The 14471-nt window shown below is 38.2% G+C and overlaps 1 protein-coding gene across 4 annotated transcripts in view; it reads right to left on the bottom strand.

The window, feature by feature from the left end:
* Positions 1-2498: 2498 nt before the first annotated feature.
* LOC102220268 (Down syndrome cell adhesion molecule-like protein 1 homolog) overlaps positions 2499-14471 on the bottom strand; it is a 110117-nt gene continuing 98144 nt past the window's right edge. For 3 of the 4 annotated variants that reach the window (XM_023351424.1, XM_023351426.1, XM_023351428.1), the window contains 10 exons: positions 13701-13889; positions 11913-12041; positions 11576-11734; positions 11288-11446; positions 9889-9919; positions 9622-9740; positions 9328-9480; positions 8828-9022; positions 8380-8688; positions 2499-7815 (listed from right to left, as the gene is read on the bottom strand). In XM_023351424.1, coding sequence (XP_023207192.1) covers positions 7241-7815; positions 8380-8688; positions 8828-9022; positions 9328-9480; positions 9622-9740; positions 9889-9919; positions 11288-11446; positions 11576-11734; positions 11913-12041; positions 13701-13889 — 2018 coding nt within the window. In that variant the 3' untranslated portion in view covers positions 2499-7240. The remainder of the gene's footprint in view (positions 7816-8379; positions 8689-8827; positions 9023-9327; positions 9481-9621; positions 9741-9888; positions 9920-11287; positions 11447-11575; positions 11735-11912; positions 12042-13700; positions 13890-14471) is intronic. The other variant, XM_023351425.1, reaches the window with a different exon arrangement.

Below are 14471 nucleotides of genomic sequence, written 5' to 3'. Positions count from 1 at the left end.
ATGTTCCCCAGTACAAATATGTAATTAAATTATGGGCTAGAATTTGTTTACTTTTTGACATTGTACTCCACCACAACTTTGTGTCCATAAACACTGCTGGTCTGTGTAACACAATAAAGTATTTTATTTATTTATTTTTTTTAAAATACGGTTATATTTGAGTTTAGATAAAATTACTTTCAAGAGTCTGATGAATCGTTACCTATAAGTCCATGGATGTTTGCATAAACTGGACACCTGCAAAGTCTCAGTTTGCCATCATGCTGAAGATTTTGAAAAGGTTCATGGGGAAAAAAAACACACACACAAAAAAACAAAACACATTTTTTCAAGCTTCAAAATATCTGATGGCAAATGACTGACAGTCTGAATAATTCCTAGCACCTCTCTTGTACCTTTGGTGGAGTTTTAGGGGCCTGATTTGAAAGGTACCTCTGTGATTGCTTGACAGCATAAGAAAAATAATTATAGACTCAATCTGACCGCAGCTTCATTTCACTTGTACCAGAGTGAGAGCAGAGTGCACACCTTTTTGTTAGTGTCACAAAACCGGTGTTCAAGCTGAATGCAGGCACCTAGCCAAATTTGCAGGTAAGCATGCCAAGACGGGACAGTTCTCCAACTCTGGCTCCCCCGCCAGTTCTCCACTTGAGCTGTAATCCCAATCAAGAGGATTTGTGTGTGAGGTCATTATTCAAGCTCTGGATAAAAAAAGGGCACATGGGTGAAATCACACATGCAGCTACCTGATGCCCAAAAAGAGCAGCCCATTTTTACGGCGTCAACGGATTCTACGAAAGCTAGCTCGATAAGCTATCCATGTGCTCAATCACTTCTGTATTCAAAGGAATGTGAACAATGTGTACTGCAACTTCCAGATAACTTTGTGTGTTTTTATCTGTTGATCAGATGGAGGCTTTAATTTTTACGAGCTTTCTAACAGAGTTTTTTGCTTTTGCAGTTTGACGGCTTCAGGAGGAACAGCATAGGCGTATACAGAAAGAGTAAGTCTCAGGACACTGACAGTTTACACTACCATGATTGGTTGTTCTTTAAAATGGATTTTAGAATAAGCCCAACTTTTTTTTTTTCTTTTTTCAGATTAAAACTTATGCTAAAATAATAATAATAAAAAAATCTTATAACACAATTAGTCACAGAATCACTCAAAAAAAATTATTTGATTTCATCGTTATTTCTTCGACTCTCTTGCTTCCTTTCATTCTCAGGCTCCTGTACCAGCAATGGCACATGTGGCACACCATCAGTTCCTCCTCTTAGCCCTATTGAAGTTGAAAAAGCAGCATCTACCATCCAGAACCACTTCAGGAAGTTCCAGCAGAAAAAAAACAAGACCGACAAATAGATGAACGGTGAGGGTTGGTGTGTTGCAGGTGCAGTTACTTTCAAAGGCTACAGGAAGCAGGTGGGCCATGTTGATTCACCTCAGATTAAACATAACAGCCTGTATGCTGTATACATGTATACTGAAATTAGTTCTGAAAATATATCACAGGAAACCAAGCAGTAACATAAAGCAGTAGCCTTTATGACAAACAAATTTTGTAGCGTCATTAAGAATTCAAGATGACAATTGATGTGAATTTGTGTGTCTGAATGAATGGTTTTCATGTGCATTGCTGCCAGGTGGACTGTTAAAATGTGTGTATTTTTTGAACATGATGCATGACTTGTTTTAAAAACGTGGCAAAAACTGTGAACATATTTTCCTTTCAAAGAATCCTTGTTGAATTTTAAACTCAGGATATAAATAAAATTGTCTAAGACTTTGTTGGATGTTTTTCTCTGATGTTTTCCCTTTTTTCTCTTTTATACTCATTTACGAATGTAAAGAAAAATGGCTTAAAATGGCTGGATTTCACAATCACATTAAACTCCAGCTCTTGCAGAACAAGAGGCGAGTGAAAACCTTATGGCAATCGTCTTTGCACACTCGCTCACATACTGATACTCAAAGGCAAGTTAAGAGAGACAAATTTAGCTTGTGGAATCCCCAGAGAGAACTCACACATACACAGGGAGAACATGCACACAGAAAGAGCCTGGGCTGGGATTTGAGTCCAGGATCACCTGACTTCAAGGTAACAGTGCTAAACAGGTGCACTAATGTACAGCCTTATACCAAGACATTCCTGGTCTCAGTATGGGGCTGGTTACACTGCAGCGACACAAAATGTGATATGTATTTTTCCATTCTGATGACTTTGATCAGGAGTTTGTTATATATATTTAACAGCTTATCCTGACAAAATAAAATTAAACTATGAACACGTTTTTACACTTAAGCAATTTCACTGAAATTTATTCGTTTTTGTCTCGATGAGTATGATTTTCACAAACTTCCTATTTCCGACTTTTACTTACTTTACCGGAAAAAATTGAACAAACATTCAAGGTATGCGCAGCATACGTTTAATCTCCCTGTTATTTTAGCATTGCTACTAAATAGACCTGAAAAAATAAACATCATCACAGTTTATAAAAAGATAGCTTTATTGCACAAGGTTTTAAGTACTCTTCTTCCCCCCCGCTTTTGTTTGTTTTGATAGAAAAGAGAATGTAGGGTTAAACACAAGCAATTGCAAACTGAAGCAATGTTTCCCAATAAAAGTTCAAAGAACAACTGCTGGATTCTTAAAATTCATATTTTTTTTATTAATGTCTGTTCATTTCACCTCTTCCCCTTTTTCTCTTTTATAACCAGGAAAATTTCAGAACATGCAACGCTGCTGCCCCTCACCCAAAAAACTCATTGACAAAAAAGGACCTCTAGATAAAAAAAAAAACAACAACAAAAATCCTGTGAAGTAAAAACAGAAATAAAAATTAAAACTATGCAACAAAACGCCCAATAAAATCAAACAACATCATTAGTTAACATTGCATGGTCCATTCAGACATGTTGTATCTGGTCCATGGATGAGGATAAAGCAGTTATTTGTTTAATTCTAAGTTTTCATTGAATCTTTATCACATCACCTGTACTTCAGAGTTTACATTGTGCCCTGGTTGCTAGTGAAGATGTCGAAAATAGTAGTCATTTATACAAAACACTTTTCATATGTACACAAGTCCTTTCTTATGGTGTAGAAATCATTGTATAAAGGTGGACAAAAGGCTACAGAGGAGGGAAGAGGAGAAGTTCTGATTGGTTGACAGATGTAGAAAAAAAACACCGATGTAAAATATAGGCAGTATGCAGGTCAGTTTGAAAGCATGTTGTATCATTTTAAAGAAAAATCCACCCAATGTAAATTACACATCATATAGCTGCAGTTATAGGCATGGATTTATTTGAGACATTAAATGACATTTTTAAAAGTTTTTTTGTTCTAAAAACAAAAAAACATTTTTCAATTATACGTTTTGAATTCAACGTTCAAGAAACGTTGAATTATTATACAACACATCTATGATGTAATAATTTTTAACTGGATAAACGGGTTTCCATGAACAAGGTCAAAATTACCCATTCATACTCAGACATACTATCAGACTACCACTAATATTTTCATAAACAATCGTAAAGTTCAAAGGGAAACAGTTTTCAAAGCTGCCATCGAGGTCCTGCTGTGATTCTGGGTGGATATTTAACATCTCTTTTTCTTTTGAAAGTTTAATTTATGTCCAAGTTTCAAACATCAGCACACAAATAATTCTTGTTCTTGTGGTCAAGTAGCTCAGTGTTTGCCTCTTCTGACCACTTGCTCCAGAGGCCACTTGGCCCATCCATCTGAGCACCTAAAATGTCAATTTATGGAGCAGGGACCTCTTTTCCAGTTTGTGTATAAAACATGGCTAAATTTGAGTGTTTGGAAGGGTTAGTTTGGCTGAAGTTAACCTTCAAGAGCTGCTGTGACTTTACCTTCTTGAGGTATTTTGCTTAGAGGACGGCCATCGGCAGAAACTCAAAATACTGCACTGCCATCCACCCTGAACCATACAAAGTCGTCTTGATGTTGACAAGCAGCATATGGTTTCTATGCAGCTGCCAGGTGAGATTTTGCCAAACAATACAGAGGAGTTACGTAGATTTGAGAAAAGCCACAATAAATGGAAACATGTTCACCCAGATCTTTTTTTTTTTTTAATCATTGAAGTTTAATGTTGTATTGTCAGTCCATCTTGAAATAATTAATCTAAAGCCTAAAAATAATGGGATTTATACATTTATTGCAACCCTATTAATATTGTAGTTCTATTTCAGTGAACTTCCCAAATTGCAGTGCTTACAAAGAAAATTGGAAATCTCAAATTTACAAAAATTGTGTGAGTCTAATGAAAAAGTTGTTTCTTGGTTAATACAGAAATATTAGTTCACACACCATTTCAATTTGCAGTTAAGATGGGGTGGAAATTTCTTTGAAAAGTAATACATTCACTTTAAGCAAACTGACTGAAAATTGGAGGGAAAGCATGTTGGTAGGAAGTTTATTTCATCTGTCCAACCAAAATCCATATAGTTGGAGTAAGGAAGCCCTTATGGGGGAAAAAAACAGGCTTAATCCTTTTCCAAACTCATACTTTTTCCCAGGACAAGTGTTTGCATAACTTAAAATGAAAAAGGCAAGTAAATGCATCTTAACACTACGTATAGAAATCAACACATATCCATTCTTCGATTCCAAAATACATTAAAAAAAATTAATTCTTACAGTTATCTGCAGTAATATCTATCACTGGCCTGGAGAAATACGCAACCTGCTTGTGTTCTTTAGTTGTAGTTTGGTAGTGGCGTTGAGTCTGTGAACACAAATATTTGGAAGGTACAATACAACAAACCACAAGAGGCTCAATCACTTTATAAGCTTTTCCTTTTAACCGTTTTCTTTTGCAACACCACACTTCCTGCACTATCTGAGACCACAATAAACCAGCAACACATCTCGCACTATATTTTCACTTTCCTGTGCTTGTCCTTTTCAAAATCACCCGGGAGTTAACGTCTCATTTCTCGAGTCCCAGTTTCACCAGTAACTTTCACACCACTTTCGTTCTCTCCAAGGTCTTCCATCCACAGCTGTGCTACCCGTTTAAACCTCCCGTCTTCCTGTTTCGTTATCATTTACTGTGATGCTTCACTCGGAGCGATTGTCTTGTGATCTTTTAATATATATTTTCAATTAGAACGGCTTTTATATGTCTCTGCTCTTTATTCATATATTTGCTATATATTTGAATAGAAATATATATGTACATACTTTTTTTTTTTTAAAACAAACATATATGATATCTTTTTTCTATTGCGAGAGCCCTGATGTTACGTTTTACCAATGCAAAACTTTTGGAGCAACTCTTTTCTTTCTTTTTTTTTTTTTTTGGAACAATTATTGTTATGAGATTACAAACTTTGGGATAAGAAATGAAGAATGAAAACAAAAGAGGAAAAAAAAACCATTTCAACCATAGTATTAAAATGTAAATTCAAAAAAGTTGGAGAAACTTGATTTTTTTTTTAAGCAAATTCTTCAGATTCTTTTAACACTACATGATTTCATTGTGTGTTCATTTATTCAAAATCATACAAATACATTTCTCAAAAATTTGCTGAATGCGCGCATTCAAACTGTCACTGAAAGTTAAGCATTTCTGCACAGACGTGGATAAAGGATACCTCTTGTTCGGTTGGTCTGTCTTTGTCTGGCCAGCATGCTAGTAGTACATCACAGTGACACTGTATGAATGTGATGGGGGACGGGGCAGGAGGAAAGGAGAGTGGATGATGGAAGTGTTGTGAAGGCGGCAGTGAAATGATGGGATTGTGAACTGTAAGGGAGATTCCTAAAAATATGTTTTATTTTTGTCCAGATAAAAGTAAATATAACTAAACAGGACCCTCTAATGCCTTGCAAAACTATAAATACTCCTTGAACTTTTTTCATATTTCCTTAGATGCGACCTCAAACCTGAATGTAGTTGGCTGTTGCAATGTGACAAAATGTGAAATAAATAAAGGGGGGTGAATACTTTTGCAAGGCACCGCATTTCTAATCCTCAAATAAAAGCTTATGTCCTTCATTAGCATTTGTATAACTCACCTACACCATGTTGTTAGCAACAGATATCAAATCTTAAAATAAAAAAATACTAGAGTAAATTAAATTTAAATTGAGTTAAATTGTCAGCATCATCGTTATCATTCTGTGTTTTCATAGGTACAAAAAGAAAAAAAAAATGGGGAGGGTTTTGTTTTGTTTAGACACAGACTTCTGCCCGAGAATTCAGCATACAGATTGGTTTTAAAAAGGTCCATTGTTGGTGTGTGCCTGCCACATGTACACATATATATTTACACATATACATCCACACACACACGCCCGCACACCCCCACACTCACTCACTCACAACATTTCTGTTACTTGGATCCTTTCAAACTGTTTCCTAGTGCACATGGGGTTATACTTCCATCGTCTGAAAACAAACTTAAACCTTTTTGGATAAATAAAAAAAAAGAATCTAGATTTCACTCAATGATGCTTGACATTTTTAGCTCCTCTTTCTATAAAATCTTCCATTGTGACCGCAATGCTGGGTCATCCATTGCATGTACAAGAGTCATTCCTCTGCCTCTAATGTATGGATCTATGATGGACTAACCTTACAGAGCCAAAGTAACACAGAGGCTGGGGATTTGTGCATACAGCAAAAGCATTCTGCCGTGGCACAGTGCTGAGATATGAACGAATCTTCCATCAGAGAACATAAAGGTTACATATTGTTTTTTAAAAAAAGAAAGAAAAAAAGAAACGTCAACACACATCTTAAGCAACCTGGTTCAATCTACAGCTGTCTTGTTATAGAAAGCAAGACAGTGCAAGTTAAAAGCATTTTGTGCATAAGTTCTGTGTCCTTGCCTGAAAATGAAGATAGACTGAACAGATAGATCATTTTTGTTTTGGCAAGTGATTTCCAGGGTGATTTAAAAAATAGAAAGAGCGAGAGAGAGAGAAAGAGAGAAATTACACAAATATAACGGAACACAATCAGGCAGAAAGAAAGGCAAGCCCCTGTGCTGTGGACACCCAACTCTGACCCCTTGAAACAGTTGTGTTGACGGGAGCCCAACCAGCTCCCTGCAGGCTGGCACAGCACAGGCACTGACGGGTAAGCTGTGCATGTGTATGTTTGTCACCCCGATTCACCATAGAGGCTCCAGGCAAACGCTGGCTGAACCAGCATTGTATTAAGAGTTACAGTGACAGGCCTCGCTATTGGCAGGCTACACCAGTGTGTAGGACTTGGAGTAGGCTCCTGACCCCCCATCCCTCTGCTTCTGCAGTCTGCCTAATCCCGAAGAGCTGCTCTCCAGGAGAGAGTCTCTGGATCCTCCCATTTTGGAGGAGGAAGAAGAGGCACCTCCAGGGGTCGCCCCTGAGGTCCCTGCTGCCCCACCGCCAGAGGAAGATGATGCGCTCCCTGCAGCAGCGGTGGCTGCAGCGGCGGCAGCAGCACTCTGAGCCGCAGAAGCAGCGGAGCCAGGCATGGTGAGAGTCCGCTGGGGAAGCGTGGAGCTGCTGGAGCTAGCAGACAAGCCTCCACCGCCGCCTCCTGTTGCTCCTCCAGAAGACGCCCCAGAGGAAGTGAGGTTTGACAGGCCAGAGTGGCCCATGGTCAGAGCCTGTTGCTTTGCAGAGTCCATAGTCACGTGACGGCCCTGGCTGTGGTACGCTCGCTGGGCTAGGCCACGAATAGAGGCTTCACGTGGTGGAACTACTGGACATGGGTCATGGTGTTCTGACTGCTTTCGGAAAAAGGGATCGGACTTCATGTACAGGGGCAGGTTGCAGTAGTCGCCTGGAGAGGAAAAAAAAGCTCAAATCTAACTTTAAGATCTCGCTCAAAGCAAAAGGCTATAAATGTTGAATTAAAAATTATCTATCTGAAGAAAATTTCAAAGATTTTCAGTGGCAAATTGTGTTTGACTGTGGACATAAGACTTGCTGTGGACAAGGTATTTTAAATTGGACCCTTGAAGATGGACAAATGATGGAAGATGGAAAAAGACCTTCCTGTTTGAAAGGCTCTGTTCTGTTAATCATATGACATTTCAAACAATGACTGGAACATTATACTGCATTTCTGAGTGGTTTGACAAAACCATTTACTGTGTCTACAATTTGTATTATGTCCTTGCTTGGTATACATCATTGGAATCTCAAAAATTCAGCTGTCTTGTTGTAGAAAGACAGCTGTACATAAGAAAATGCAGATGTACATGGAAAGGGTATCAAAACCATAGCATAGCATAACAGTACATAAGAGCACTAATGGGTTTTAAATACGGATCATATTACCGTATTTTCATATATGCATAGATACTCTAAAATAAATGGGAAACATTATGCAGCGGCCACTTACTCTTGGCGCGGTGTGGAATGGGCACGGCTACATTCTTGCCACGATCGTAGTCTTGGGGTTTGGGCGGTGAGGCAGTGAAACGGCAGATACCGGGCTCTGATGGTGTGCTCATAGACGTCATACTGTCTGCGTTGTCATTGGTACCTGTAGTCATCTGATCAGATGAGCTGTCGGATATAAAGCACTCTGTAATCTCAAATTTGGCATGCTGCAGGTGTTCCTCCAGCTTTGCATGCTCGTAGGCTCTTGCCAGTTCTTCGTAGGTGGAGGAGGCACTCTCGGTGGACACCATGCTGTTGCGCCCCTTGTCTGTGACATAAGAGAAAGTACATTTTGTCCAGTATTTTATGCACTCAAGTGCTCAAAAATCACATTCTCCTCCACTCCTCCGCACAGTTTATTTGATACTTGTTAATGGCTTTAAGTGTCATTTCACCCTTGTACCAACCTGTGTCCTGTGAGAGGCTGGCACTGTAGCTGTCACTCTCTGTGACAGTGATACCATGCTGAGAACCAACTGTGCGCCAGTCTGAAGTGAGAGTGCGGGCTGGCGTTGAAGCCTGACACTTGGTCAGAGTCCACTGACTGGAGTAGCGGTTCCTGATGCTGTGGGCTGACTTAACACTCTTCCTTGACACTGGGTCTGGTAGCAAGCAGAAAAAAAACAAACAAATAAATAAATGAGACGCACATATGAACAAACAGAGTTTACAGTCAAGAAAATGGATGAACATTTACAGAAAAAACAAAAACAAAAACCACAGCCTAACATTTGTGAACCAATATTTGTCCCCAGTACCGTGACAAAAAGTTGATATGTGACAAGAAATTGAGCAGAAAAGCAGAAAATTTTCACAGTCAATGTTTATACCAATTACTCTATGATAAATATGGCATTTGCAATAGAGGTTTCTGGTAAAATGAACAGTGATGGAAAAGAACACATACTGGTTCCTGGTCTGATGTCAGACATGTCTATCAAAGGACCTGTGTTTTGGATGAGGGCAGGGTGATGGACAGAAACACCAGTGCAGAAGCTCTGAGGATTCCCAGTTTGGTTGAACTCTGTGTCTGTCACAGGAATAGTGGCCTTGTCATCTCCTACAACAAGTAAAACAAATTTAGTTCATCAAACATACAAAGTTCCTAGTAACTATTATTAATATACAGACTACTTAATCCAGTAAATGTGAAACATGCACAACCTTCTCATTGTTTTTTTTTTGTTTTTTTCTCTCTCACCGATTTGCTTGATGCCTTCTTTGTCCTCAATTAGCAGCTGCACTCTGGGGATGTCAATGTGTAGCCGTGGGCCCTGAGGAGGTCCTTTCACTGGCGTGTCAAAGCTGCGGTTGTTTTTACTAATTCAGAGAAACAAGATTAGCATACACGATCACCTGTGTCTTTCAGAAAATTCATAAAGCTGACTTTCAGGGTAAATTTAAGTTTTTTCTTTACATAAATCTAAATAAAATGTTGGAATTTGGGTCACAAAATAATGTATCTCACCTGATGAGCATCTCTGCCAGACTTTTGGCATCTAAGAGAACAGGAAATATAATATACATATAGTTATATAGATATAAATTATTATTCTTTTATTTGTTAATACATTTATATAATAGCCACAAGTCATTGTGATATTTTCTCTGTGCTTCAATGGATCTCTTAGATGCAAATGTCTTAATTTTGTTTAAATGCACAACAGTGCCAACAACTACAAAATAGGGCCACGAGGATCAAATTCTGTTGTTTTTGATATGGGATTTCAAGGAAGGACAGGACAAGCTACATGAGTCTCAATTTTGTTGTATTTATATCAGCTCTTTGTCCTGTTTAGCAGGCCAGTTTCTGGTGTCTGTCACTCAGTGTTAAACTATGATTTATGATACCAGCATAATGAAACTCAGAAAACTCCACTATAGCTTCTGGCTTGGGATGGCTACCCAAAGACAATAAGTGGTCTACCTATGGCTTTCCCACTGAAAACTTTGTTTGACATGATCCTGTAGAAAATATCTGATTTCCCGGATCTGTGTCCTAAATCTAGGATCAATCTCAAAAACGTCAAAGCAATTTATGCTAACATATTTTATTTTAACCTTAAAACCTTGACCACTTATTTTGTAAATAACCAATTAAACATTGTGTTCAACACAATGCAAAAGTGATGAATAAAGAATAAGTAGCTGCTATGTTTTGAGCTGAGAGATGTTTCCACTTTGATCTTAGTCCATCTCCTACCAGCTGTTAGTCTGAAGTCTTCAAAACCACGTAATCTGGAGTCATCTTATAAAGACTTCTCAGGCTTGGTGATGACACTCAGTAATATGAAAGCTGTAGAATCTGGCACCACTTTAAGGTCAAAAACTACAGGTACAAAACATTTAAGGTAAAAAACAAAAAAGAAATGGCGAAAGTGTGACAGCAGTATTTGAGCACTTTGAGATTGCTGTGGCTAGCCATTAGCTTCTAACTATACTAGGATTAGGACCTGCTTTAGAGTTTCTTATCAACTCCAAACTGAAGGGCTATTTCACAGTTTTTAATTAGTTTGGTCAAAACATTTTACGATGCAGGCAACTTGCAGTATATTCATTATTTGTGAAAACAACAAACTAAGCAATGTGAAAACTTCCTGGCATTAAAACCACCTTTGAATCAGTTACTGAATACTGAAATGGACTGAATAATACTACAATAACTGCAAAAAATTCTGTGGTTTTCTATATTTCTGAAAACAATTTTTTATTCTGCCCCAAAAAATATTGCTGAAATCCCACGAGAGGAAATCAATGTTGCTGCACCAATAATACTAAATAAAACTGCCAGGGATCGGAACGGAATCTCACTCTGCTTTACTTTTACTGTGTTTATGCGTTTTCTCTTTTCTCACACAGTCACTTACCTCGGAGTCTCTTCAGCCTCTTCTCTTTGCGTTTCTTGCGAATGGCGACAAACAGCAGCGCAACCCCAAGAGTCACCAGAATCACAGGACAGCCGATTGAAAACAGCTTCTTCACATCGTCATTTTTTTCCAAGGGGGACTTAATGGGAGGAATGGTGCCTGTATACAACCAGGAGGATATTGGCAATGTCTTTTTTGTGACTGTAGTATTTTAGGTCGTACTGTTAAAATAAAATGTTGACCACCAAAGATAATCACTCAAAACAAAGAGAAAGAATATCTACTCACTGCCATCATAGTTGGGTGTTGAAAACTGAGAACTCTGGTTGCCACAGCCAGCACTGTTACATGCTTTCATCTTCAACTCATACCAGGTGCCTTCACGTAGTTCTGCCAGAAACACGTCTGTGGTGGCGTTGGTGCGGACATGCTGCCATGTCCACATACCTGTACAAATGCAAACTTTCATCTCAAGTTCGTTTTATTTTACTATGGGATTACCTGAAAAACTGTCAATAAAGGCTGCACAATCTTGATAAATGTATGCTTATAGATGTTTTTTTATTTCTTTTTTTTATCAAGAACATATTTAGTAGTTAAAAAAACTGAAGAACAAATGTTCCACCTTTTGGTCTGAATTCCAGTGTCATTGAGGTGATTGGACAGCCTCCGCTGGCCCAGCCCTGCAGGTTGAGGCGAGCATGGGTGGAGTTGACGTAGGTGAAGATAGGCTGGTCCTTGTTGAACTGAGGTTCTGAAAAAGCAAAACACCAAGATGGATCAATTTATATTTGTCTATTGGCATAAATATTATCAGTTATTATGAAATAGACCAGCATTGGTGGTAGATGAAGTATTTTTACAACTAAGAAAAATCTAAGAATCCAGTGCCTCGTCCTCACTAAATGGCCTTTCAGCGAACGTCAATAAGGGACTTGCCAAATATCAAACTTCAGGTAGTATCTTCACAAGGTTTCTTGCTTTTGCCATGATATTAAGTCACCTATTTTGCATCACGGCATGTTCATCTCCTGAACACAGACCTCGTCTCCATCCTAAAGTCTACAGTATGACTGCTGGACATTCCTATGATGTTTAAACTTTAGTGTAATAGTTTGAATACAAATTTGGCACCTTTAGAGATGAGGAATTTGTCATCAAGGATGAACCAGACATGACGAGGTTAATTTTTTTTTCTTGATCACATAACTGATTTCTTTTTATTTCCCCATGATGTAACCAAAGGAAGCAGTGTGTTACGATGCTGCTTAAAAATACACCCACAGTTCCCCTCTACTGCACTTCCCTCCAACTCTGCATTCTATTTCTATACTGTCTGACAGAACCTCGTTAATGCTCTTCTTTTTAAGTAACTTATATAACGTTGAAATTTACTACACCGTTATGCCCTCCTTTAAAGTCACTTTGGATAAAAGCATCTGCTAAATGTAAAAACATAAATTAAGTCATCAAAACAGTTATGACATCATCATTCTGGTGTTCAGAAATTGTAAGATATAGCAATCTTGGTGAATCTCAACTTCTGGCTTTTACTAAAGAAATAAAAAATATCTCCATCTCTCCTTATTCTGGCATTTAGCACAGAGAAATAATTTGTGGTTATCATAGCTGTTCCAAAACAGGAAGTGTTTAATTAAATCTCAGATAGTAACGAAAAAAAGGCTATGTTTTATCATACAGTGCAAGTAATCATCTGGTTTCAACTACACAACTATATATATTCCATTCTAATTAGTTTATTGATTATGTCACTGCAGAGTATTTGCAAACTTTGGCTCTGGTCAGTAAATTACACCTGTTTAATCGTCTCCTGCTCTCTTTTTCACATAAACTGGGTTTTATTCCCAGCAAAGCCGTTCACATATTTCCTCACTGAAGTTGTCAGAAAGAAAAATGAGTCTTACTTTGAGAGAAAATGTGCCCATTAGGACTACATTTTTTCTTAATCATGGCCACTGCCGGTGCTACATGAAACTGGTGTTTCTTGATACGACATCTAATCTGTACTTGACTATACTTACTGTATCTAAGCAATGGTAAAAGAGCAAAGTCATAAGGGACTGAATAAATTAGACTGCAGTTTTACTTCTATGCTCAACTCTGCTGCATCTCCAAACCAACACCTACTATAACACTTTTAAACTCAAAGTTCTCGAAAAAGTTACTGTGAATACATGGGTGCTTGTTTATGTTAATGCACAGCACTAATGTAATTATAATAAAGCTTGTGCAAAAATAAGTATAACTTTAAAACTAAAGTTACATGCTACATACATGATATCCCAGCTTTTAAAGGGGATCTTCCTTCTTTTTTACCATGATATTGTTTCCTCTTTTATATGTCTGTTAATGTTGCTGTAAATGTTTCAGATTCAACTTTTTCTGCCGCTACCTCGCCCGTGGGTCTTTGCCTCAATGATCTCGCTGATGCGTCCAGCTCCAACGCTGTTCTTGGCAGCCAGCTTGACTTTGTACCAGGTCCCACAGCGCAGGTTTTCCAGTTTAAATGAACGCTCTGATGAACTGATGAAAACATCTTTCCATTCTTCTGTGTTATCAACAGAATACTGTAGCACAAAGCCTACACGGAAAGAAAGGCAAACAATACTCATAATGATCCTTGTTCTTTTGTACCCAAGTCAAAATATACATCCAAATGGACAACATAGTGATTTAATGGGAAATTCTAACAGATTTGGAAAAAGTTAGGGAATTAGTTATTCTGATCTGATTTTTTACATCACAAAAAATGGCATTTTATGAGGGGTATATACAGTTTTAAGATCTGCTGCTAACTATGATTACTTTTGAGTTCTTCTTATCAGCCCCTTCGAAATGTTATGATGTTGGTACCTTTAGTGTCCACCAGATGGCAATGAAAGACTACCCTTTGCTATCAGTGAAATCCAAATAGACAAAGTGTTGCTGCTTTCCATCTACGCCGCCATTAGTTACCTACAAACGCAAAGCCTGGGATGGCGCTGACTGAGCATCTATGCAAATGCGGGTTTGCAATATGGTGACTGTTTTTATAATCAGCTTCCTTGCAGAGCCAGCTCCCTCCTGCTACGGGAGTATTTCTATCTATCCTCTATCTGTCTTTGCCTCTTTTTCATCTGTATGTAATTATGCATATCTGAATCACAAAAAAGTGTCCACTCTG

Source organism: Xiphophorus maculatus, chromosome 18 (genome assembly GCF_002775205.1).
Source record: "Xiphophorus maculatus strain JP 163 A chromosome 18, X_maculatus-5.0-male, whole genome shotgun sequence".
Lineage (NCBI taxonomy): Eukaryota > Metazoa > Chordata > Actinopteri > Cyprinodontiformes > Poeciliidae > Xiphophorus > Xiphophorus maculatus.
Note: the sequence above shows the minus strand (reverse complement) of the source record. Positions and strands in the feature narration are given on the sequence as shown.